The sequence below is a fragment of the Dermacentor variabilis genome, chromosome 4, assembly GCF_050947875.1.
Source record: "Dermacentor variabilis isolate Ectoservices chromosome 4, ASM5094787v1, whole genome shotgun sequence".
In the NCBI taxonomy this organism is placed as follows: Eukaryota; Metazoa; Arthropoda; class Arachnida; order Ixodida; family Ixodidae; genus Dermacentor; species Dermacentor variabilis.
The window spans coordinates 223,313,905-223,338,043 of NC_134571.1; the positions used below are offsets into that span (position 1 = coordinate 223,313,905).

Consider the following 24,139-nt stretch of genomic DNA (forward strand, 5'->3'; position numbering starts at 1 on the left):
TGATTGCTTTGGTAAAGACTGTCCAGTCTCCCCGGTTCAGCCTGAGTACATAGGCAATATATTTTCCCTAACAGTGTTGTTCATATTGACGCCCAATAATTGCCTTGATTCCTTTTCTCGGATAGTTGATTGGTTCACCTGGGGGCTCGTGCAGATATTAAAAGAAACATGCTTATTCCGGTCGGGACCTTTCACTTTTTCAATCATTGCATTTAGAATATTTCATAGTTTTTTTCTTACGTATACACAGGTACAGGTTTTCCCACATAACCTTAGCCAAAGTTTTAAAAATGAAAGGCACTCCAGACGCAAGTTGAACCGAATGCATAATGTTGGCACTGGCCTAGAGTTACTCAGGGTATTTTTTATTTTCCCCTTAACAGATTAGTTATGTTTAGTTAATCAACCTTTTAAGTACTGGCTGCAGACCCCAAGTGTGATGCGCAACTTTGTAGAGCACCTTGAGAAACCTCTCAATAAATTGTTTCCAACACAATATACTATATCTCACGTGGTCCTTTCTTCTGCATTCCAGAGAAAGCCCGCCAAATATTGAAAAATACCACCTGACGAGGCACTTGCGCACTGTTATTGTGCTGCTCTCCAGCGTGCGATGGATGAACAAGGTCAGCTGCAGCGAGACTGGCCCATGACAGAGCCTTATGCCTGGTGTAGGTATCTGGGCATGCAGCTCTTATCGCATGACAGTGCGAATGCCCTGTCGCAGGCCAGTCTCACTGCAACCGACCTTGTTCATCCATCGCACGCTGGAGAGCAGCGCAATAACAATGCGCAAGCGCCTCGTCAGGTGGTATTTTTCAATATTTCATGGGCTTTCTTTGGAATGCAGAAGAAAGGACCACGTGAGATATAGTATATTGTGTTGGAAACAATTTATTGAGAGGTTTCTCAAGGTGCTCTACAAAGTTGCGCATCACACTTGGGGTCTGCAGCCAGTACTTAAAAGGTTGATTAACTAAACATAACTAATCTGTTAAGGGGAAAATAAAAAATACCCTGAGTAACTCTAGGCCAGTGCCAACATTATGCATTCGGTTCAACTTGCGTCTGGAGTGCCTTTTATTTTTAACTTTGGCTCAAGTTAGGTGGGACACCCTTATGTAGTGGATATATATGTCTATGTACCCTTAGATTTACCTAGAACTGCATTAGTCATCTACATCTCTTCGTGCCACACAGTTAATAAACCTGGCTTAATTATTTCACTATAATATAGTTTTCTTTGATCATTGTCCCTGATCAATATTCCATCAACATGAAGCACACGTAAAATGGCACAATATCAATAACATTTTCTTACATAGCTTCATGTTGCAGATAGGTGGCTTCTGTGGCAAAAATTATGTGTTACCTTTAGAAAACAGTGTTAAATATAGCTGTTCACCTGACTGAAACTACAATTGGTACCTGCCGACAAGAGTCGCGGGCGCACCAAAGCAAGTAAACCATAAAAAATTTTATTGAACAGAGTTTCTGCAAGAAAAACTGGGCATCCGCCAGCATCTGCGCAACGAACGTTCGCTTGCTAGCAGACGATGCACTTGACAATGAGAGCAAAACTGAAGACATCATGTTGTATAACCCATGCCTCAAATACGTATACATAGCAAAAAGGTGTCAATATAAATTTGCAGTTGTAATAAAGCACCATTATAAGTGCCTACGTGCACAATTGGTCTCAGCGCTCAAAGTGAATTGGTCTCAGCGCCCAAAGAAATTTCGAATTCTTCACGGTCGATATGCCACATAGTGGCGGAAAAAAAGGAAACTGTCTCTACTTCATGGGTATGTTCCAAGCTTTTTGTCCACTCGCAAGTTTAAGCACCAAGACGACCTTGGTGTATGTGCCCGCAGACCTGAACGCTGCTTCAATTACAGCTATCTGTCAGGCCATTAGGCCTAATCAGCGCTGTTTCGTCGGGCATTGGCGACTGAATGAATTGCGGCTTGGTACCGAATCGAAGCAGATCTAGTCGTGGAAGCCGCACGATAGACAGCAAACCGACAAACCGCCTCGCTAATCAAAGCGGGCGTGTGGGATGGCGCGAGCGTAGTCTAGGGGTGCCACCTTTGAGAATTATGTACCATGGCCTCTCGTTCCCGACGCCGTTTGTAAACGTACGTCTGTCTTTCAGTTTTTTTTTTTAGCTTCGGCACAACCACTCACAAGATGCTTTTCATTTACACGGTGGGCGTGTTAGTGTCATGTGTGACTGGTGCGCTGATCCACCGCCCAGCTGCAGAAACCTATGCAGACGGTGGAGGGACATAAAGGAGGGTGGGGGGTTCTATGTGTTACCCGATTTCGGAACGTTTGACAGGTGGCAAATAATCCTGAACAATGAAATGATGAAAATGAAATGCTCTTAACATCGGCGCGACCGTTGATCGACCCGCGCAGCGCCAACAACGGCCATTGGTGAAGCAGTGATGGAGCCACACATGCGTCATCTGCGCTTTCGTCTCTCGCGCAGACTGACAAGCTTCATACGTCATACGTCAGCTTCACAAGCTGACGTATGACCCGCAAAGCCCATCTGGAGGAAAATTGGAAATCAAAACTGTCTGCAATAATTATGAAAGATTGCAATAAAACAGAGGTGCACTGTTAAACTTAACAATCTCATAAGATATGCAGTATGCATAACTTCACTGCCTCTTCAGCTTCAAAGGTCAAAAAAGCAATTGATTATATTCAACAGATGTTCTATGAAGAAAAAAATTAATATTTTTCAGGCTTTCAAGTAGAACTGAGCTGTCAACAATACGTGCTGGCATACTAATAGGAGTAATACTCTACACCTGTATTCCTAGGTACCTAAGTTGTAATGATAGCTTGCAGCATTGTTATATGCCATGCTGTAGTAGACTCCTGAGTATGTGTGGCATCGTGCTTTGTTCTTTCTTTTTTCCACAATATTTATAAGCTTTAAATTTCGTTATTAAGTTTGTGATATGTGATATTCGATTCAGCTTTTTCTTTTCTTGATTCGATTCTGCACCTACTACTCGGTATTCGCACATCCCTATTAATCACGTTAACAAGAAACCTGATCTGATGCTCAGAGCAAGAAAGCCTGAGTTGATGCCCTATGAGCGCAAGTCTCCCACGCACAAATTGAAAAACGTGTCGAACACTATTACACTATTGTTTCTATAGCACCACGTTAGCTGGGTGGGTTGTTTGTGCATGCATAGGAATGTGCGAATTTATTTATTTGTTTATTGATTTGACATACCCTTAAAAACTGAGCCATTTTTTTAGTATTTGAAGCTTTTGAATAACAAATTGAATATTGTCGTATTTGATTCTGTGATTGAATTGTACAGTCGATCACTATTAAAAAATCCGAATATATTTCAAATAGTTGTCTAATACTCCATGTCATCATCTGTGTGCGAGAAAGGATGAAATCCAAGCAAAAATGGGAAATATTTCATTCGATGCACAGTGAGCATAATATACTGAAGCATGCTGTGTCTCTCACGAGAACCAGATATTTCATTGAAAATAACGAATTATTGCAATAAAATTTTGTTTAGACGTGGCATTCAGCAATGCGTATTGTTGGTGGTACTACAGCCGATTTCCATTAATTTTACCCTCACAGAACCGACAAAACTGATCTAATTTTTCGGTGGGTCGAATTAAACAAGATCCAGAAAAAGGTGCTGTTTTTCCTAAAAGGCAAAGCATTGATTGCAATAGCAAATTTTGACACAGCTATACGAAGTAAGGACACTTGTTTTATAGGTCATATAAACTGCTGCAAACATTCACTTACTAACTAGCATAGTGTAACGCAGGCAAACACACCTCATTCGATGACCGTCAGCAGTCACTGCCAGAATGCTGACATGATGAAGAGCGGTGGTCAACGCATTCCCCTTCATGCTGCCTGCTGATCCCGTTTCAATGCGAACTAGGCGCGAAAAAACACACACACAGATTACCGCCAAGACGGGGCAGCGTCATGTGATGCCACAGTAGAAAAGATGCGCAAAAGATGTTCCCCTCCCTACGTGCACGCGAGAGAATACGCCACCGTGTCGATCCTTGTCAGCTCACCCTTGACCACAGTCCCTCGCACATGCAGCATACAGTGCGCGTCTGCGATCTTATTGCATTTGGTCTTTATACAGGAGCTCATAACGATGGCAAAAATTAGCCTTGAATATCGGAATAAAAAATTCCAAACACACCTCTGATTCATTTGGCAATATATTTGGCTGATTCTAACACGCCCCAAGGTTAAGCGTGCGCCCGCTTTCTATGTGTCTAAAGTACCAAAGTAACATAGCAATGACACTAAAGGTCCAAGCAAAGTAGAAATCTAACACGCATCCGATTTTTTAACAAGGAAAATGGACAAAGGTCCAGTGGCAGGCGGTTGTTTATAGTCAGCTTTGCCGCGCGGCTTTCTGAGTCAGTTTCGCCGCAATACAGCCATGTTGTGCAATAAATTTTATGCTTCTAAGCGTATACTAACACCTTAAGCGCTGTCTTGGTTCCGCACCCGATTGCACTGTGCAGGCGATTTCCAGCCTGATTCTCATGATGGAAAAAAGGCACGCATTAGGATCATCTAAATACTGTAATCAGACATTGTAAGCTACCCTCATTCAAAATTTTCCTAGGACAGGCCGAAAATTGGCACTTTTGACAGGAGACGGTGTGTGTTCAACACGTTCGCTGTTCCCTAAGCTACATCGAGAAATGCTGATATTAAAAGGGTCACAATTAGATCACCGTAGATGTCTCACGTGTGCTTGCTGATAAGTCAAGTTTGAATTGTCTGGCGAAGGGCAGTTTCAGGATGGAAATGTAATGGTTCAGGCCAATAGAAATGCATAAGCGTCTGTGGAAACCTTTAGTTTGGATCGAATTAACCGTAGTCGAGGTGATGGAAGTATTTGTAGATCAAGCACTTGTGTCTCCCGTTTGGTTGAAATCTGAATATGTTTCAAATTGCAGCGTACTTGATATATAATAGTCGCACCATCTGGCAGGAGCATGTGAACTAATTGAAAAAGCGTCTTTCCTTTGCTCTGTTATCGGTGCAATGGACATGCATTTCTTGTTTGGTCATGAAGATATTGTCACGTAGCAGTGGCAAGGAAGAACACAGCAGTGAAACTGTGAATAACCTGACTTTTTATTGGGCGAACCTGTGCACACAAAAGCAAGTTACAATCAAAGCACATTGATGGCGGTGAACACAGTCAGAGATCGTCTAAAATCTCATCGGTGGGTCAAGCGCATCAACTTTTGTACATCACTCGTCAAAGGTTCTAGTGTAACAGTTGGTTCCCGCCTGATTTCCAGAAACTACTACACAATATGTGTCGCGCATGCAATCAGGTAATAAATGGTTCGGCGAGGACATACACAACAGACAGAATGAATGATAACATCCACGTAACTTCCAAATCATGCAGGTGCATCTTGCGCTGAGCAATAACGTTTAACATTTTGGTGAACAGCGGTCACTGGAGAAAGATGAACAAACTTGCATGTCAATATACACAGGTATTCATTGACCCAGAAGATTATCTTTATTAACTTTGTGTGGTAATGCATGCCTGCATGGGCTCTGAAGAGCCCTGAGTTTGCATATTAAGCTGCTTGGTTATTTCAAATGCTACCATAGGGATTTTTAATAAACCATGTTTTATAATGTGCAGCCTAATGACAGAAACAGTTTAATTATGTGAGTACCAGGATGTACAGCTGTAGATAAAATAATTTCTTGTGCTGCAGAGCCTCTCCCTGCTGGTGTTTCCCTTCCTGCCGGCATCCAACCTGTTCTTTCCCGTGGGCTTCGTGGTGGCTGAGCGTGTCCTGTACATGCCCAGCATGGGCTTCTGCCTCCTCGTCGCACATGGCTGGCACACGCTGATCAAGAACTACGCCGACAGGTACACGCTTGGCAGCGGCGCACACTAAATGTGCATTGCTGACATGCAGCTTCATTCGAAGTTTTCTTAAATGGACTCTATAGAACTTCTAAAGCTAACACTAATGGGGAATCCAAAGCTCAAGGACAACTGCTATGAAATTTTAATCCGGCTAAATTGTTTATCAATGAGTAACACTGCAGCAGTCTTGGCAATGGTGCAGGATTAGTAATTGTCTAATTTTCTCATTAACAGCCTTTAAACAGCATCTAAGGTGAGGAGACATGAATCTGATCATTAGCTGGCACGATGCAAATCCCAACATGTCACCATCAAATTGTTTAGCATGCTGTGGGCACTGTTTAATCTCAGAGGTCGTGCTGAGAAGCCGCACTGATTCTCAACATTCTGGGCAGTGCGTCGTTTCTGGCGAGGGCTAATTGCAGCCTTTTCTTCAGTTTTGGTATTGCCAGAAGTGTCTGTGTTTGTGAGCTTCTTGTAGTACATCCAATTGTATTTCCAACATTCTCGCGCACACCAGTCTGTACAAGTATTGCTCTGAGATAATCGCCGAGTGAAATGCATTACCAAAAAGTTCGCATCTTTTTATGCCTCTTGAGTGAATTGTTGCGTGAACTTGAGTGAACTGAAGTTGTGTTTTACTTTTGTATTATTGTGGATATTGCTTTATTTTTTTTCTTAATTTTAAAATGCTTCATGTATATGTGGACTGTTTTTGTACCGTCTCTACTGCTTGGGCCTTTATTGGTCCGGTAGAATTTGGATGTCGGGGTCTCGGAATCTGACATCACCCTGAGGGTCGCTCTCCAGCCTGCGCTACTGGGGCATCACACACAAGGTATGAGGGCCCACGCTGTCGTCCGAACTCTCATGACGAGGGTTGCTTCTTTCTTGATGAATACTAGAGGATGGAGAAATGGAACAGGGGGCTTTTTTACATAGGAGAGGCTAATCTATTCACAGAGAAAAGTCATACTCATACTGGCAGGAGCACGGAGACCATTACATCATAGCACGTAGAAGATACATATCAACGCTACTACATCGATCTCGGAAAACACCCCAGAGGAGCCGAAAAAGTCTGCTTCAGTCCCCTATCCTCCCTAGATCCCTAGACCAGGAAAACCTAAGCTCGTACCTTCCTCCAGTCGTAGCGTCCGAAGTCGCCGAAAGCTCTGCATCGACAGCAAGGGTGTGCACCATCACTCCGGCACCTGTGTTCCACGAACACGATTGGAGAAGTAGACTCTCAGGCAGACGCGCTTCACGATGCATTTGGGCTTATGGAATGGCCCAGCAATTAGCTGGTTCATCTGACCATGGTTGGCTTCGGTGGCTAGCAGTGGCCATGAGGAAGTGGCATGGAAAGCTTTATTTCTGGAGTTCCTTGGTCCCAGTGTCGAGGTCGTTGGCCAAGCGACATCTATAAACCACGTATTCTTCGTCAGATGTATCATAGCATGGTATCGCTGCTGGTCTCACTGATGGGACGTACTGTTAGCTTCACAAAGCTGAAGCACTTCCTCACAGAAAATGAGGAGTGGCTTGAAGTTTGCTGCCCCCACTAGCTAATTGTAACAGTCCACAGTATGTACTAAATAAAAAATAATTGCGTGCGATCTCTCTACAGGGTGTACGTGTCAACTTGAGCCACACTTCAAAAATAGGCAAATGCTGTGCAGCTGGACAGAACCGAGGTAATGTTGTTTAACGTCACACAGAGATACTCAGATGATTTTTTGCATTATGCCTAATTAGATAGTCTTAATTAATTAATTAAACAACTTCTCAATTAGCATAATTAGATAAAAAGTGTCAATGAGAAAATTGCAGAGCAAGATGAAAAACTCCCGATACAGCTTTCTGTTGCTCAATACGTGCTACATTAACATATTTTTCCATGTGCGAAAGAAAGCCACAAATAAATGCAAAGTGCCTCGAGCGGCCAGTCGCATGGCCGTTTTGCGCGTTTCGAGCAACAGAAAGCTGCATCGGGAGTTTTTCATGTTGCTGTACCATTTTCTCATTTACATTTTTCATCTAATTATAATAATTGAGAAGTTTATAAATTATTAAGACTAAGTATCTAATTAGGCATAATGCAAAAAATAATCTGAGTATTTCCAAGCAACCGCAAACAACATTGCCTTGGTTCCATCCAGCTACGTGACATTTGCATATTTTTAAAGTTTGGGTCAAGTTATATGAACACCCTGTATATTTACGCTATCTGAAACTAAGCTTTTTGTGTAGACCAAAATTTTATTGCCCTTGGCTTTTAACCCTCTCAGGCACCGATTAATTATGTTCTCTGAAAGTTTACTTTCATGGCATTTCCTGAACCTTCAAAATCATTAAAAGCACACAGCTTGCAAAATAGATTAAGAATTTTCAATTCTTTAGTAAGTTTTGTCGAGCTTGCAGAATGTGGACCCCATGCAAAAGCTCATTATGGGAACATCAAAAATGATAACATCAACTATTTCATGTCCAGCAATCCTGAAGAACACCTATCCAGTCACTTGAAAATAATGCCTGGTGAAAATCATTGTGAAAAACAAAAGCATGGAATAAGTAAACCCACTACATACAATGACATACTGACACTGAGCAAAAACACACAACCATCCATCTTCCCTTTCATTTTGCTGTAACATTTTTCTCGTTATATTCAAACTTGCAGCACTATTCGAATCAAAAGTGTTTCTAGATGTAAGCAACACATTTTAATATCATTAAAAATGACTATTCCCATTCAACTCTTAAAAAACACAAGCTGCTATGGGAAAGTGCGAAGGCGGAAAGAGATGCTAAAAGCAAGGTTTTTCTTGTGCATAATAGGCTGAGGTTCAAAAAAGATGTTTTTGTTTGGGATGAATTGCAAAACAGGTGCGTCCAGCTTATGACTAATCACACTTCACATATTGGAATGCGTGGAATCCCAGGCATGACTTCATTCTCAAATTCAAAAGAAACATGTGCGTTTGCCAAACATAAACGCCCGCAGCGTCATTAGTAAAGCAGACTTCCTTGAAATAAGTTCACTTCAGCACTACCCTCACATTACTGTAGTAATGGAAACGTGGCTTCGCAGTGAAATAAATGACAAAATGTTTCCCTCCTTCATATCCAGTATTTCGAAAGCACAGGTCTTCTAGGGGAGGTGGAGTGGCTGTGCTTATTAAAAATCAAATAGATGCTTTCATTCTGGACGATGTTGCTGACCTTGAATGCTTGTGCCTAAAGCCGACATGCTGGGGTTATAGCTTTGTTCTTTGTGCAATCTACAGGCCTCCTGAATCTCCACCGAACTACTTAAGCAAGCTCCATATGCACGTGTCACCATTCCAAAAGAGCCCAACTCTACTAATTGGAGATTTTAATCTAGCTGGCATCAAGTGGGAGCTAATGCAAACATGCTCGCATCATAACCAAAGTATCAATGTCATGTTTGATGTAATATTAGTGCATGATTTGGTACAAGTGGTGGATAAGCCAACACATGTACGTGGTTCGAGCAGTTCTGTTTTAGACTTGGTATTCATAAATCGTGATATCACTGAATATTCTGTGCATGTTGAGCAGGGGCTTTCTGATCATTATCTAGTGGGTGTGTCATTTCCCTTTTTATCGCTTAAGAAATGTTACGATTCCTCGATTAAATCTGTTAAAGATTACTCATGTTCCAATGATGCCTGCATAGTGGAATGTATGGAAAGCTGTCTGACTAAATTCGATGAAACAGACATTTGTGTCCTGTGGGACTGTTTTAAGTGCATGTGCCATTGATAACTGTGCCAAACTAGGGAAAGAAAGTTAACAAGCACACACCATGGATGACATGTAATATTATACACCAGAAATGCAAAATAAAATGATTAAAAAAGCAGCGAGCACAACCAGGGCTAATCAAGATACTACAGGAGAATCTTACCACCATTTCAGCACGTCGTTGCCAAACTTTGTAAAGGCGCCAGAAAAGTCCTGGAATTACATAAGTGGAAGAAAGCCCATTGTGTCTCGGATATCAGTTAACAGTTCCATAATCACTCACCAGAGAGCCATTGCGCATCATTTCAATACCTATTTTCAAAGAGTCTTCTCAAATTCCAATTTATGTACCCCTACAGCCGCACAGTTTCATGATGCAGAAGTAAATTTTGTTTTTATGCTTGGGTATCTTCAATGTTACTGAACCTAAAAACCAAAAAAACATGTGGGCCAGACAACATTCCAACCATTTTTCTACAATGTTATGCTGAATCAGTTGCAAAGTTTTTGCGTGTGATCTTTTGAGCATCCTTGCGAACTGCGAAACTGCCGGATGACTGGACGACTGCCCAAATTGTTCCGGTACCCAAGAAAGGTGATCATTTGCTGTTAACTATCACCCAATTTCCATAATTTCATCATGCTGTAAATTAATCAAGCATGTCATTGTTAATTGCATAAATTCTTAAATCAGCGCTCTATTCTATCCAAATTTCAGCATGGTTTCCATAAAGGGTATTCAACAGTAACCCAATTAATAACAATCGTTCATTCGCTCACACTTACCCTAGACAGTAATGGCCAAGTTGATCTCATATTCTTAGATTGTAGCAAAGCATTTGATAAAGTCTCTCATGATAAATGAATTTTAAACCCAAAACTATTTGCCTTCCTGAAATATTAGTTATGTGGATTTTAGACTATTTAACTTACTGTAAGCAGTGTGTTTCAATTGATGAAAAAGAGTCGGATGGTCTTGCAGTCACTTCTGGTGTGCCTCAAGGGAGTGTACTAGGCCCTTTATTATTTCTTGTTTATAGTAACGACATTGTTGACACAGTTGTTCCTGGTGTAGAGATTTGTTTGTTTGCGGATGATTGCATGCTGTATCGTGACATTACATGTTCTAATCACTAGAATGACATAGATAACTCTTTAACTAACATCCTAGCATGGTGCCAGGAACAAGGTATGGTTCTAAACAAAGACAAAACGAACTTCCTTTGCGTATCATGGAAAACATTTATTTTCGATCACAGGTATCACCTTGGACAATCACCCTTACATGGTCTCCAGTTTTAAATGCCTAGGTGTAACAATAACTAACAATCTCTCCTGGAATTCACATGTTGGAAATATCTGCTTGTCCGACTTTTGAAAACTGTCTTTTACGGAATAAACTTTGGAAAGCCTCCACTCGGGTTAAACTATCGGCTTATATAATTCATTAATCAAGACGAAGTTCGAGTATGCATGCGTGGTGTGAGATTCATATATTACAACCAATATTTAAAAACTTGAAAGAATTCAAAGGAAAGCCATAAGGTTTACTTATTCAAAATTTTCACCGTTCAATTCACTGTCTGAGCTAATGAAAAATAACAGTGTCCAACTCCTTGAAACAAGAAGAAAAAATATGCATCGAGAATTTCTTTCCTTGCCAATAAATAAAATATTGGCGCTTGATCCTGCACCCTATGTATCGTTTCTAACCACACGTTGCGCGCGTCACCATCAACCCGGTTCACTAACCCCTTACTTTGCTCACCCTGACACATTCAAGTTTTCTTTTTCCCCGCATAGCATTAGAGAGTGGAATTCGCTGACACAATATCTGACAATGCATTGTGATGTTGTATGTCGTTTTTTATTTCACTTGCTACCTTTGATCCTATGTTATCAATTTCTGTATTTGATCTGCTTGGACCTGTAACATGATCTGCAGTACGAAATAAATACATAAAAGAAATAAATTATTTTCAACAATGCTTTTGCTATTCAAGCACTATCTTGGTGCACATAATTGTGCACACAACACCTTACAGTGCTGGATGAATAAACTACACCTCAGAAAAATGTTTAAAAATTTCCTCCGACAATGAGTGGAGGGTTCACATGCAAAAAGAAAAAAAAATCGTAACGAGAAAAAGAGACAGATTTAAATCAGAGGACAGGTGACACTTTACCACAAGAGAAATTCATGTGACCAAATTGTTCTTTACACCAAGACAGGATGGTCATCCAGTCCTGGACTGCATCCAGTCCCCTTTCTCCAGCACTATTTCAAATTGCATTAACTTAGACATTCATCGTGAGATTGGTTATGCCAGAATTTTCATCTAGCAAAAATGTTTTATGATAAAAAACATACTTTGCTTCTGTAGTTGGATTCTTGAAAAATTTGTGAGATGCCAGTAAGAACTAGTGCTCTGGGCTACCACTTTTATGCAATTGCCAGCACAATTTTTTTTTATTTGCTAAACGTTTTAGCTTAGTGAATAGTGTGATTTGAAATAGTGCTGGAGAAAGGGGACTAGATGCATTCCAGTGCTGACTTATGGGGCAGAGACTTGGAGACTGACAAAGAAGCTTGAAAAAAATTTAAGGACCACGCAGTTAAGAGTGATGGAACGAAGATTGCTAGGCATAACTTAAGAGACAGAAAGAGAGCGGTTTTGATCAGAGAAAAGAAATGGGCTCATTTTCTGTGTTTTTATGTTTTAACATTATTGGAAGGCTTATCATTCACAACGTCTACAATGATACATTAAATCGTTTCCTTATCATGGGTGATTTGAATCGAAGTAAAGCAGAAATAATTTCTCAGAGAGTTATTGAGAATTCTTACGTGAAACTTCAAAGAAACTTGTCAAGAAGCATGAATGAAAGTAATAATCATGAGTAAAAAAGTGTAAAATGTACAAAATATGCGCCTTTCTTTTACTTCCCAACTTCTGTAAGTTAGACCATGCAAAAATTTTGATAGAGATTTGGTGGCATGAATATTATTGATGTGATGCCTATGCTGTGTTGGGGAGTGCGGGGAGGAAATGTAGCTTTGGTAATGTGACAACGCGCCTACAGTGCAGGGAGCATTCGTATTCACTCATGGCAGCAAGCCATGAGTACTGCATTCTTTATGCCCTCAAGGTAAGCATTGTCAGCTTGGGGAGTGGGCACAAGCATCCTCTTATTTGATTATTTTGTGCGATCAGCTTTTCTGTACAAAGAAGCGGGTCTAGTCATGTCCCTCGAACTGGCACTGAAGCCTTCACATGCTTTGCACAGCACTTGTAGAGCATTGTACAGTAATGTGCAGTGTTGTGAAGTATTGTACAACAATGGAAATGTGGACATTTGCACAGGCGGTGTTCAGAATGTAAGGGCTGGTAAAGCTTCTGCCGAAGGTCTGTCTGGAATTGATTGCGCGCTCTTGTGTGAGTGCAAACTCGACACGGCAGGAAAGATTGCTTGCTCATGGTGAGTTGTACAGTATTATTGAAATCCTGAGGCATAAAAACACGTGCCAAGAAAAAAATTAAGTTGCCCTCAATGTTAGTTGAACACAATCATCAAAACAAAATGCACTTCAGAATAGTGTTTGCCTGAGCTCGTTGGTTGCTCATAGCACAATTGATTTCCAGCAGAACATTCTCACACGGACAGGAAGAGACAACGACGCACGAGTCCAACATGTGTCGTCGTCACTTCCTGTCCGTGTCAGAACATTCTGCTGGAAATCAATTGTGCAAAATGCACTCCTGAGCATGTACGTACGTATGATGTTTGAGATGTAGTTGATACAGGGCAGACGTCGGATCGGTAAATTAGACAACCTGTCATGAGCTTCTGTGTCTTTAATGCTGATGTAACTTTAAAATTTTATTGCCGAACCAACCAAAGCAATTTATCTTGGTTTAATGAAGAAGTGCTAGAAGCACTCGAGGCTGGTTTCAACAGTACCTCCTGTCGAAGCTTTCTTTTCAGATTCCTCAATGCGCTTAATGTTGTCAAATTTTGCCAATAAATTAAGTGCAATCATTTTCTAAGGTGCATGGCACTGCTCGTGAAAGAATTCCAATGGCAATGATTAACAACGCGTCGAAAAACTGTCAGTCAAATTAATCGATTTCCTTGGGCCCAGTAAGGAAACAGTTAAACTGCGAAGCTGAATAACATTGCTCTTTTGGTAAGCTCACCATCCTGATCAACTAGTCGTCCCAAATACGCACCAGACCTGACAAATTCTTTTATTGCGATAGCTATTACGTAGACACTGCAAGCGCATTTCCGCCGTCGCCTCCGTCTAAAGCCCAAGGGCGATAACACCGTGGCCATGCGCTCTACGCTGTATGTGCGAGGGGAGCCAACGATCACTGCTCAATCCTGCCCACGCGAAAGAGACGAAAGCGAGGAGCAAGCGCGCAGTGTTCTGTCGAGCGCAAGGGCACCGGGGGAGGGGAAGGAGGAGGGCGTTCTACACCGGTTACGGCTGTGCATGTGACGGCTGCGCGCGGTCGCACAGCCGTATCTTGAGAGCGATCTGCGTGCCTGGCGTTCTTGAAGTCCTTGAATTTTGAATCAGATGTTCTGTACAAATCCTGCTTCTTTGTCATTACAACCTCCTCAGTTGCCTGGATGTCGGGAAACTTCATATTTCACATTGTTTTAATAATGAGAAATTATCCTATATTTGATTCAATATTCGTTAATCGCTTTTCTCAATGTTAGTATTCAATGTTATTCAGAAATTTCACTTTTCAAACACCGCTATCAACCAGTAATAATCTGCATGAGAAAGTGTACTGGTGTGCTCGAAAATATTTAGACGAGATGAAATCGTTTACGCATGGTGATAATGTTTATGGGAAAATGTTCAACTGACCCTTCTCTTGCAATGTTATGTGACAGACAGAGTATCAACCTAAATGTTATTTTAAAAGAAGGGTATATTGTCTTTGTTGCTACAATTAGGCCCCAAAATATCAGCAGGTCCTGATACGTTACCAAATGATCTTTGAAAATGATATTATGAATGAGTCTCACATTTTTTGTTCACAATCTTTAATGTGTCATTACAAGAAGGAACAGTGACTGGTTGATGGCAAGAGTTGTGCCAGAAGGAAGGTCCCGCAAGCTTTGTTCTTGTGGCCTATTTTGTTTTTGTTATATATGAGCGATGTTGCATAAGGTGTTCACTCTTCTGTTGATGTGAAACTGTTTACGGATGACAGTGTGTTATTTTCTCGCATGGAAACTGTCCTGCTCGATGATTTTTGAAAGCTGTTGAAGAGTGATGTGAAAAATAAGACATGAAAATCAATTTTGACAAAACCGTCTGTATCAAATAAAAAAGATCTATTGGTGCTTACATATAAAATTAACAATAAAGCAGTTAGGTGACCCAGTCAGTTAAAATGCCTTGGCATTACATTTACTTCAAATTTAAACTGGAACTAGCACATTGAAAATATCCCTGGTTTGGCTGAATGTAAGCTTTCATTTCATTTCATTTTATTAGCTTAAAGGCCCCAATAAATGGAGCGTTACATAAGCTTGTGTTTTAAGATGAAAATTGAGAGATGCTGTGCCTGAAACAAAGCGCATGGCTGATAAAACTTTAATGTGACCAACCTTAGAGAAGGTCCAGCATCCTTTGGGATCTGTGCAGTCAAAGGCTAGTTAATGAGTGGGAACAGGCAGCCAGGTTCATGCTTCCAGAGAACGCAATCAGTGACTCTACTCACCGAGCTAATCTTCGAAAGCTGTCTATGCATAGGCAGATTGCACGCTTAACATTCCTGTATCAACTGTGTAAGAAAACACTAAAGTTAGATTCTAGTTTTTATTAGCGCCCTCCAGGAAGACTGTCATTGTGTACTAATGATCCTTATACCATTTTATACTATACTACAAGGGTTAGTGCAGCCAACTTTATTGTTTGTTTGTTTTTTTCTTAATGGAAAGAGCTTGATTCTGATGTGTTTGTGGAATGTAATTCAGCTGACACTTTTCAGCAACGTTTGTAGCTGCTCTGTACATAGTATGGCATAGAATTTTCCCGCAGCCCACAGGACCTCACAGTATTCTAAATAAAAATAAAAATATTAATATAAGACTTTGCTGATTCAGATGCTTTCAGGTAAAATGAAAAAGAGGCTGCCTCCATTTGGTGACGTGCAGGTGAAGGTGTGCACCGCTCAGTAGTTGCCCCCTTTTGCCTCTTCCACTGTGCAGTCGGCTGACCAAGAACTTCTTGTGGTTCGGGCTCCTCCTTCTGCTCATGACGCACTCCTTGAAGACATTTGTGCGCAACTTTGAATGGTGAGACTTGTCAGTGGAATTTGCAACTGCTTAGTGTTACCCTCTGCTATCCCACTCCACGAATGTTCACTTTTCAGTGGTCCACTTTTCCTTGCCTAACAGAAACATGGAAGATCTAAAGACAAGGTAAAATTAGGTATTGCTTCGATTGGGTAAATATATCACTCTGGATATCAAGTCTCATGCATCCGGAACCGTATATGGAAGCGGTTTTACCATGTTCTTCCCATCATCCTTTGCAAAAATTATTCAAGTTATGGTGCTGTAAACTCATACATATATGTATATCATGTGCTTATTTCGAATGTGAGGTCTATTTTTGTTTAACTCTATTTATTTAGTTTTATGCAAGCTTCCTCCTATTAATGTTTTGCAAAGATTTGCAAAATATTAGTTCCTCAGATTTTGCTAAATGTGGCATCAATGGCTTCTGTGGGGTTCAAGGAATGCCCCAAGACCAACCTTATTGCCCTGCTGCCCTTAACAAGAATTGCGGGATTTTGAAGTTGAAACCTGAAAGAGTGTTCTTCTGCAACTTAACTTCAAAGTCTCCAACTTAAGTATATTGAATAGTGATTCATCTCCTGCTTCCTGGATCACTGAATGCATAAATGCCTTTATCAGCTTTATTGAAGAATTTTGCAGTTATTTATCTCTTAATGAGCAGAATGCCGTGCTCATTGTTCGTATAAACATGAATATGTTGTTACTCCTTGTCACCTAATACAGTAGTTGCCTTGAAAACATTGAGTGACCAATGGGTACAGCAGGTACTTTTACCCGGATTTATGTCTGTTTCATTAATACTTTGAATGCTGAATCTTCTGGTGGTATTGTGACATTGGGCATTAGTGACCACGTGCCAATTTTCGTTTCCTACCACTGCACTTGAAATGAGCAGGATGTGAAGGCAGAAACGTTTTGCATGTAGAGAGCCTAGCTTACTTGCAGGGCCTTGTTGCCAGTACAGACTGCTCTGGTGCAACAAGTGAACCTGCCTAATTTAGGTCTTTTGCTATGATTATGATCTGTATATGAAATTGCCAATTCTGATCACAGCTTCATAAATAAAAAGACATCCAGGAGACCATGACCTCACCACAAAGAAGTATCAAGTAAGAGAACAAAAATGTATGTTTGTATAATTTGTAAAAGCCACATATAAGGAGCTGCTTTACATGTTTAAATGTTGAGCAACACATTGTGCTTGGATATTGAAAAAGCATGAGCTGAACACTACATAAATAAATGTGCACAGTGCAGATCTAAGAGATGCCTGAACTTTTTATGAAGCAATTTGTGGTGTCAAATGTCTGCCCCTCTGCACATCGCATTGAGAGGGAAGGCTGCTCGGGAATGATTAGTGGCAATTTAATTATCATTCCATAATTCGTGGTGCACCTGAATCTTCATTAGGCACCAGGACAGAATCGTACCATTTAGTTTAATTCTGTACACGAAGGTTCTCAACAGAGATTGCTAAAATTATTGTTATTTCAAGTTTACCAGATCCTGTTACCAGCTTTCATGTTTACCGTCAATTTTGTGATTTTACGGTGCTTTCTTTTTTTTTCGATAGCAATCAGTACGAACCCTCAAGCTGCATTTTCACCGTTGTCTCTGGCGCCGCCATACTGTTCTGGTATTGACTATGCATATCGTCAATATCTGGGTCACAATGTCTCCAGAGTGCGCAGTGCATTTGGCTGCAAAAACGACAAAGCAAGAGCGACAAATCAAATTGGATGCATCGTCACATTCTGCTCAATTGGCTCTGCCAGAGCAGCAGTGCTGGCATTGTGCACACATGCATTAGCGTCCTGGCTGGGGGCACCCCATCCATACAGCTGCTTTCATGTGGCACTGACGGACAGCTCCACCCTTTCTGCACGAGCTGGACGGTCAGGATTGCTGCTGTGCGCCAGCCTTGCATGCTGCGTTCACCTTCCACGTACCGCTTGAGCACCGTGCGGGGAGCTCAACTGCAACCTTGCTAACATTCAGTGCTTTGCCTTTGAACAACACTGCTAATATTGTTTCTCTTTCATGGTCATATTTTGTGCTTTTGTTTCTTTTGTGCTGATCCTTTGCAATAACTAAACCTCATTATTGTGCATTCCTCAGCTTCTAGCTGTGTTAATTGTTTCCTCAATTGTGTTCGCTATTTTTCTGTCCTTGTATTTGCAGGTTTCTGTATGTTTCATTTTTGCGTTTTATAAAGGTTCCTGTGCTCGTTAATATTATGGTTACTGTAGTTTCTTATTTCTTACGTGAACTTCCTTGTTATGTCCTTGCCAACCCTTTGTTTAAAACCTATATAAAAAGGCATTAGAGGTAATACTATAAATAAGCAAATACAACTCGCGTGAATCATTTACAGCTACGTGGCTTTAGACTGTTTGAGCACTGACGCCAAGTCTTCCCTGTTGGCGATGCAGGGAGTCCGAGTACAGCATCTTCATGGCAGGTCTCAAGGTGAACAGCCAGAATGCCAAGCTGTACAACAACGTGGGCCACGCACTGGAGGGACAGGGGGATTATGCCCAAGCGCTCGAGTACTTCCTCAAAGCTGCCAGGTGGGGATCAAGGATTCTACGCAATGCTGGCTGTTAGCACCATTACGTCTGAATGATTGCATCTGTACCTTGCGTCAGCACGTTTGTTGTCTATGCAGGAATCAACTTGAAGTTGTAAAACCTTTTTTAGCTTGGTACATACTTTATACTATGCGTGGTCTCCATTTGTTTAGCCCCTTGTACATTGGGCTGTTTGCTGTGGCCATGTCACATGGGGACTTTCAATATGTTGATCGATAATGATACCTATTTCGAGTGCAACTGGCATGGGTCACTGTGAGGCATGTATCCGTACGGTAGGGAAGGACTGCCTTCCCCACAAAATGCAGCAGCTCATTCGGCACTCTCCCTCCTATTAACTCAGAGTTGCTGCTCTCAAAAGGCCGGCCACTTCTTTTTAGGCCACTCTGCTTCTACTTGCCAGCCTTTGATCAAAATGGTGATGCCAGAGGTCGTGTGACAGGGAAAGAAAAATTACACTACCACACACATTGGCCACATTGTAGCCATCAGATCTGGATCAAATGTAGTGGGCATCCAAACAAATATGCTCCTTATAACTGCCGTCGGAACCACACTATACAGTGTAACCTCATTCATGCATTGTGGAAAAAATATGAGAGCGGCGTACCAACCTGGAAAACCTACGACCTGAATTCGCAAACAAATTTGGCAGACTCAACTGCATCTACGTAATGCGGCGCATTGTCCAAATTGTTGCAGCACGATGTTCACCGAGCTGATGGGCTCCGAGCTTTCTAAGGCAGCGCATTGTCGTTTTTACGGCTTTGGCTAGCTTTGTTTGCGCACACCGCATTCAGCCAAGGTCAGCAGCTTTCTTGGACAGGGCATTTTGGCGGAAAGTGTTGACATTCCCGCTCGGCAAGAATGGTCGCCTGCGTACACTCTCGCTCCCAGCTGCAGCCAAGCTGCACCGCCATTGCCGCAGGGCAGCTGTGCGAAATGTGAGTGGGTTTTTCAGCTTTGAGGGACTGAGCAATAATTTTTCACGTTTGGAGGTGATGATACTGGTGAAGGAAACACTTCTGCAGTTCGTGGGGAAGACTGCCAGCCATTTTGTGACGAAAACAACTCTGCAAATGAACGCTTGAGTCATAGGCTCACCGTTTGTAATTGTAACGGGCCTCTTGCCAGACACTTGCTGTGCTGTCGATTGTGCACACCGGCGTGAGAGTGTTGGACATGTTGTACTGCTGCGGCACGCACGGTCAAGTTCCACTATGTTACTGGTGATCCATCACGCAATGGTTGCTGAGCACCATAAAGATTCGGATCGCACTTGCTCCCCTACAGCCGATTCAGCAGTCTCGGCACTATTTTAATCTACCGGTGCGTATATTGTTGGGTTTTTACCATTGGCTCACGAACGCGTTACTACATGCGTCACGGGAGTAGTTGTGCGGTTACGTGGAGCCAAACAAAAAGAGAAATGTCACTACACAGACAACTGGAGTGCATCACATGAGACCAGAGCCACACACACGTAGTGTCACATGATGCAAAACTGAACAATTTCAGACCATGTATGGTGACTTAGCACAAAATTGAAAAAGGAAGGGAGGGGACTAGGTGAGTGGGCTAAATTTCAACTGGTCCCCTCCCCTCTTTATTTCCATTTTGCGCTATGTGGCCATAGGTCCGAACTTGTTCACTACGAATTGACTAGCCTAGCAACGCATACTTTGATTTGAAGAACTTCGAGGGGTCCTTGTTTTTTTGTTTTTTTTCTAGTGCAGGCAAATAAATCTTTGCACGCCTATCAAAGTGTTCAGAACTATTCTCAAATAGCGCAGCTTAAACAAGGACACAGAGAGAAACAAATACCACAGAACAAGTGCTGAAGAACGTCACCTTTCATATACCCAGCCCAGAATAGGCATGTGTACAGAAATATGTGTACAAGGCGCAATCATAGTCCATCATGCAAAAAGGCCATTTTTTTCTTCTGATAACGCAAGAGAAGGTGTGCTCATGCAGTTGTCTCGAACCTTTCTAATATGAAGTGCCTCCTATCGTTTCTCTCTCTCTCCACAGTTTCTCCTTTCCCCCTGGGAACGTCTCAGGCGTGGGAGCGCACATGCACTTACCAGAATGGCCCACCAGATGGCTTCCATGCCCATTCTTCGTATTATTGCAGTACTGACATGCTCAATCATTAAAACACTGTCCCGTTTGTCTTGTGCATAAACTTTACCACAGCTCAAGGGCATCTTATAAATCACATTGCGCATGCAATCGGGGAACCCAGTTTTACGATTGGTGGTGCAATAAGTACTATTATGCTTTTTTATTCGATTGCACACCGTAGATAGCTAGCAAGAGGCACTGAAAAGTAAATTCTCATTATGTTGGTTGGACGCTTTCTTTAAGTTGCGCAATAACTTGTGCACATACGGCACTACGTGCACCGGTCTCCTGTCTCTTTCTTTGCGTACTTGCTTGAAGCTTATCATGTATTGAGGCAGCACTGATGAAGCTGTGCGAGCACGAGATTGAGCAATGTTTATCGAATCAGACTGCATGGCTAACAGAAGCAGGTTCTCTCCGTTCTCGCATCACTTCAATACATGAAACCATAAATACTTCGTTTAGCGCAAAACAACGGGCACAAGAAAAGGCGACAGGACAAGGTGCCTTTTCTGTCGCCTTTTCTTGTGTCCATTGTTTTGCGCTAAACGAAGTATTTATGGATCCGCACCAACTAGCCTGCCAACACATTGTGCTGAACATGAAACCATCTTGCAGAAAGAAAACTTATAAGTGTCCGATGGTACTGTATGCCACACAAGCTGTAAAACAGGTAGGTAAAGATGCTCATAGCAATAGGGTTGGCGGCAATGGCTGGGAATGCGACCCGCGAGGAGATTTGCTGGCACCGTTAGGGGAAAGTGGGAGTGCGTGCCGGCACTTTCACGGGATGCGGGTGGGCAAGCACTACAGGGAAGGAAGCTGTTGTAGCAGCAGCCTACTGCTCCCAATCATGTGTGCCTCCTGCTATTTTTTGTTCACATGAGATCTAGTAGTGGAAAACGTGTCATATTGTTGCAGTTTGGCGATGTACTTAATGTTGGGGCCGAAAGATTGTGTTGTCCAGGAATGTATTAGCTGGTAAAAAATAAGCACAACTGTACTTTTTTGTGTTCTCGATGGTGAACGTTGGTGCCAGGAAATTATACAAAATGGGATCATATCAACGAGGTTCTACTGTAGTTGCACACTTTGGATTTGCATTTCAATTTCTGGCAAAATACCTGTGCATTGCAAGTTGTAGTGTGAGTGCAGCATTCTTCAATACCTTCCACGAGGTGTTACATCCCGTACCCCGCTCTACTTCTTCATTTTTTGACATTCTGCTTGTTACAACTACCACTGCAACCATGGTAGATGAATTTGCACTCATGACAAGAGCGATGACATAGTTCTGCAGGCATGCCACTAATGTGGTGTCATACATGGCACAGGACACAGCAAAAACAAAGGAAAACCACCAGGCATTTTAGAGTAGTTCCTGGTGATCATCGCCATAAATTTGGTAAATTTTCTAGTTATGACTGTAGCAGCGCTTACCCCATCGCTTTGTTTCAATTTGTGCACCACTTTTGAGCCGCACATCTGCTGTATTCACTGTGCTCTGAGGTCTCGCCGAATTAAGCAGTACACGATGAAAGACTTCCGAGTTAGTCAGCATTTAATGTCATCTAACTATGCACATGTTTGGTGAGGCTATAGATAGATAGATAGATAGTAGTAGTAGTAGTAGTAGTAGTAGTAGTAGTAGTAGTAGTAGTAGTAGTAGTAGTAGTAGTAGTAGTAGTAGTAGTAGCATTTTATTTCGGCCATATTATACAATACATATACATTGTGTTCCCAAAAAGAGGCTAAAGGAGGCAGATATATCATTCCTCCTGACAAGGCCTTATCCCCAGATTACAAGTTGTGGCACCGGTGGCGAGCAGGCAAAGCACTTAATTCTCAGGAATGCTGCTCACTAAAATTAATAACACAAGAAAAGACAGCAAAACTTGCACCAACACTAATGATAAAAAACTGGACAAAATATTTAGCAGTAAACGAAATACAGAAAACGCTACAGTGAAAACAAAAACATAATTAGTAAATCGGTAAAGACAGAACAAACCAATTGATGCCAATTTATATGTTTCAAAATTATACAGAAGGAAAAAGCATCTTTACTTTTTTCTTAAACATCTATACACTAGTACTTTCCACAGCTCTTTCCATAATCGATTGGTACATATTACACAGGGTTGCAATTTGGTGATGTAAACATTGTTTTCCATAGTTGGTTCTAGATCTAGTGGTGGACAATGCAACAACCCGTAAATGATATGTTAGATTCCTTTCAGTATTGCTGAAAGTGTCAAGATCCTACTTGATTTTATAGAAAATGCAAACTGCCAAAGTCAAGCTATAGGGATGAAAGAAATTGCGAACATGACAAGTCTCAAAAACATTTGCTTCGACTGCTGGACCTGCACGCAACACTCGTAGGGCTCTTTTTGAAGGGAAAACAACTTAAAGGAATTAGTTTTATTGCACGTACCCCATACTAGGTTACAGTATACAAGATGGGAATGAACGAGAGCAAAATATAATTGTTGCTTGACTTGTTGTGGAAGACGATACCTGATAAGATAGATTATACAAATAGATCTGGCTATTTTCATTCTAATATAATTTACATGACATGTCTGCCCTAGGTCGCTGCGGAAGCATACACCCAGAAGCCAAAAACTATGCACTTGTTCAATACGCGAATTGATGAATTCTAATTTGATATGGTAAGTTCATGGTTTATTTTTTGGATGAAGGAGCATAAACGTCACCTTGACTAGCTCTATATTAATTTTCCAAATGAACAAGGCTGTAACTGCGAGCGCAGTCTCTTTTGTACACAAGGCAAGTAGTGAAGCATGCGACAACCATCATGCACTCCTCTGCGAAGTTCGGAAGAAAAAGCACTCATGCAGTCAGATCAATTCCAGTTGATTTTATCTGCACCAGAAGTATGTGTAATGCTTGGCTACTGACATGGCATTTTTCCTAGGGCTGGGCAATCGAGTGATTATCCTTCCAATTAATTGATTAATGCCTTGATAATGATCTATCTATCTATCTATCTATCTATCTATCTATCTATCTATCTATCTATCTATCTATCTATCTATCTATCTATCTATCTATCTATCTATCTATCTATCTATGTATGTATGTATGTATGTATGTATGTATGTATGTATGTATGTATGTATGTATGTATGTATGTATGTATGTATGTATGTATGTATGTATGTATGTATGTATGTATGTATGTATGTATGTATGTATGTATGTATGTATGTATGTATGTATGTATGTATGTATGTATGTATGTATGTATGTATGTATGTATGTATGTATGTATGTATGTATGTATGTATGTATGTATGTATGTATGTATGTATGTATGTATGTATGTATGTATGTATGTATGTATGTATGTATGT

The 24,139-nt window shown here is 41.4% G+C and overlaps 1 protein-coding gene across 3 annotated transcripts in view; it reads left to right on the forward strand.

Moving 5' to 3' along the window:
• Window positions 1–24,139, forward strand: part of LOC142580123 (protein O-mannosyl-transferase Tmtc3-like) — an 870,647-nt gene that overhangs the window by 741,999 nt on the left and 104,509 nt on the right. For all 3 annotated transcript variants that reach the window (XM_075690944.1, XM_075690943.1, XM_075690942.1), the window contains 3 exons: window positions 5,783–5,940; window positions 15,949–16,035; window positions 18,474–18,611. In XM_075690944.1, the coding sequence (XP_075547059.1) occupies window positions 5,783–5,940; window positions 15,949–16,035; window positions 18,474–18,611 (383 nt within the window). The remainder of the gene's footprint in view (window positions 1–5,782; window positions 5,941–15,948; window positions 16,036–18,473; window positions 18,612–24,139) is intronic.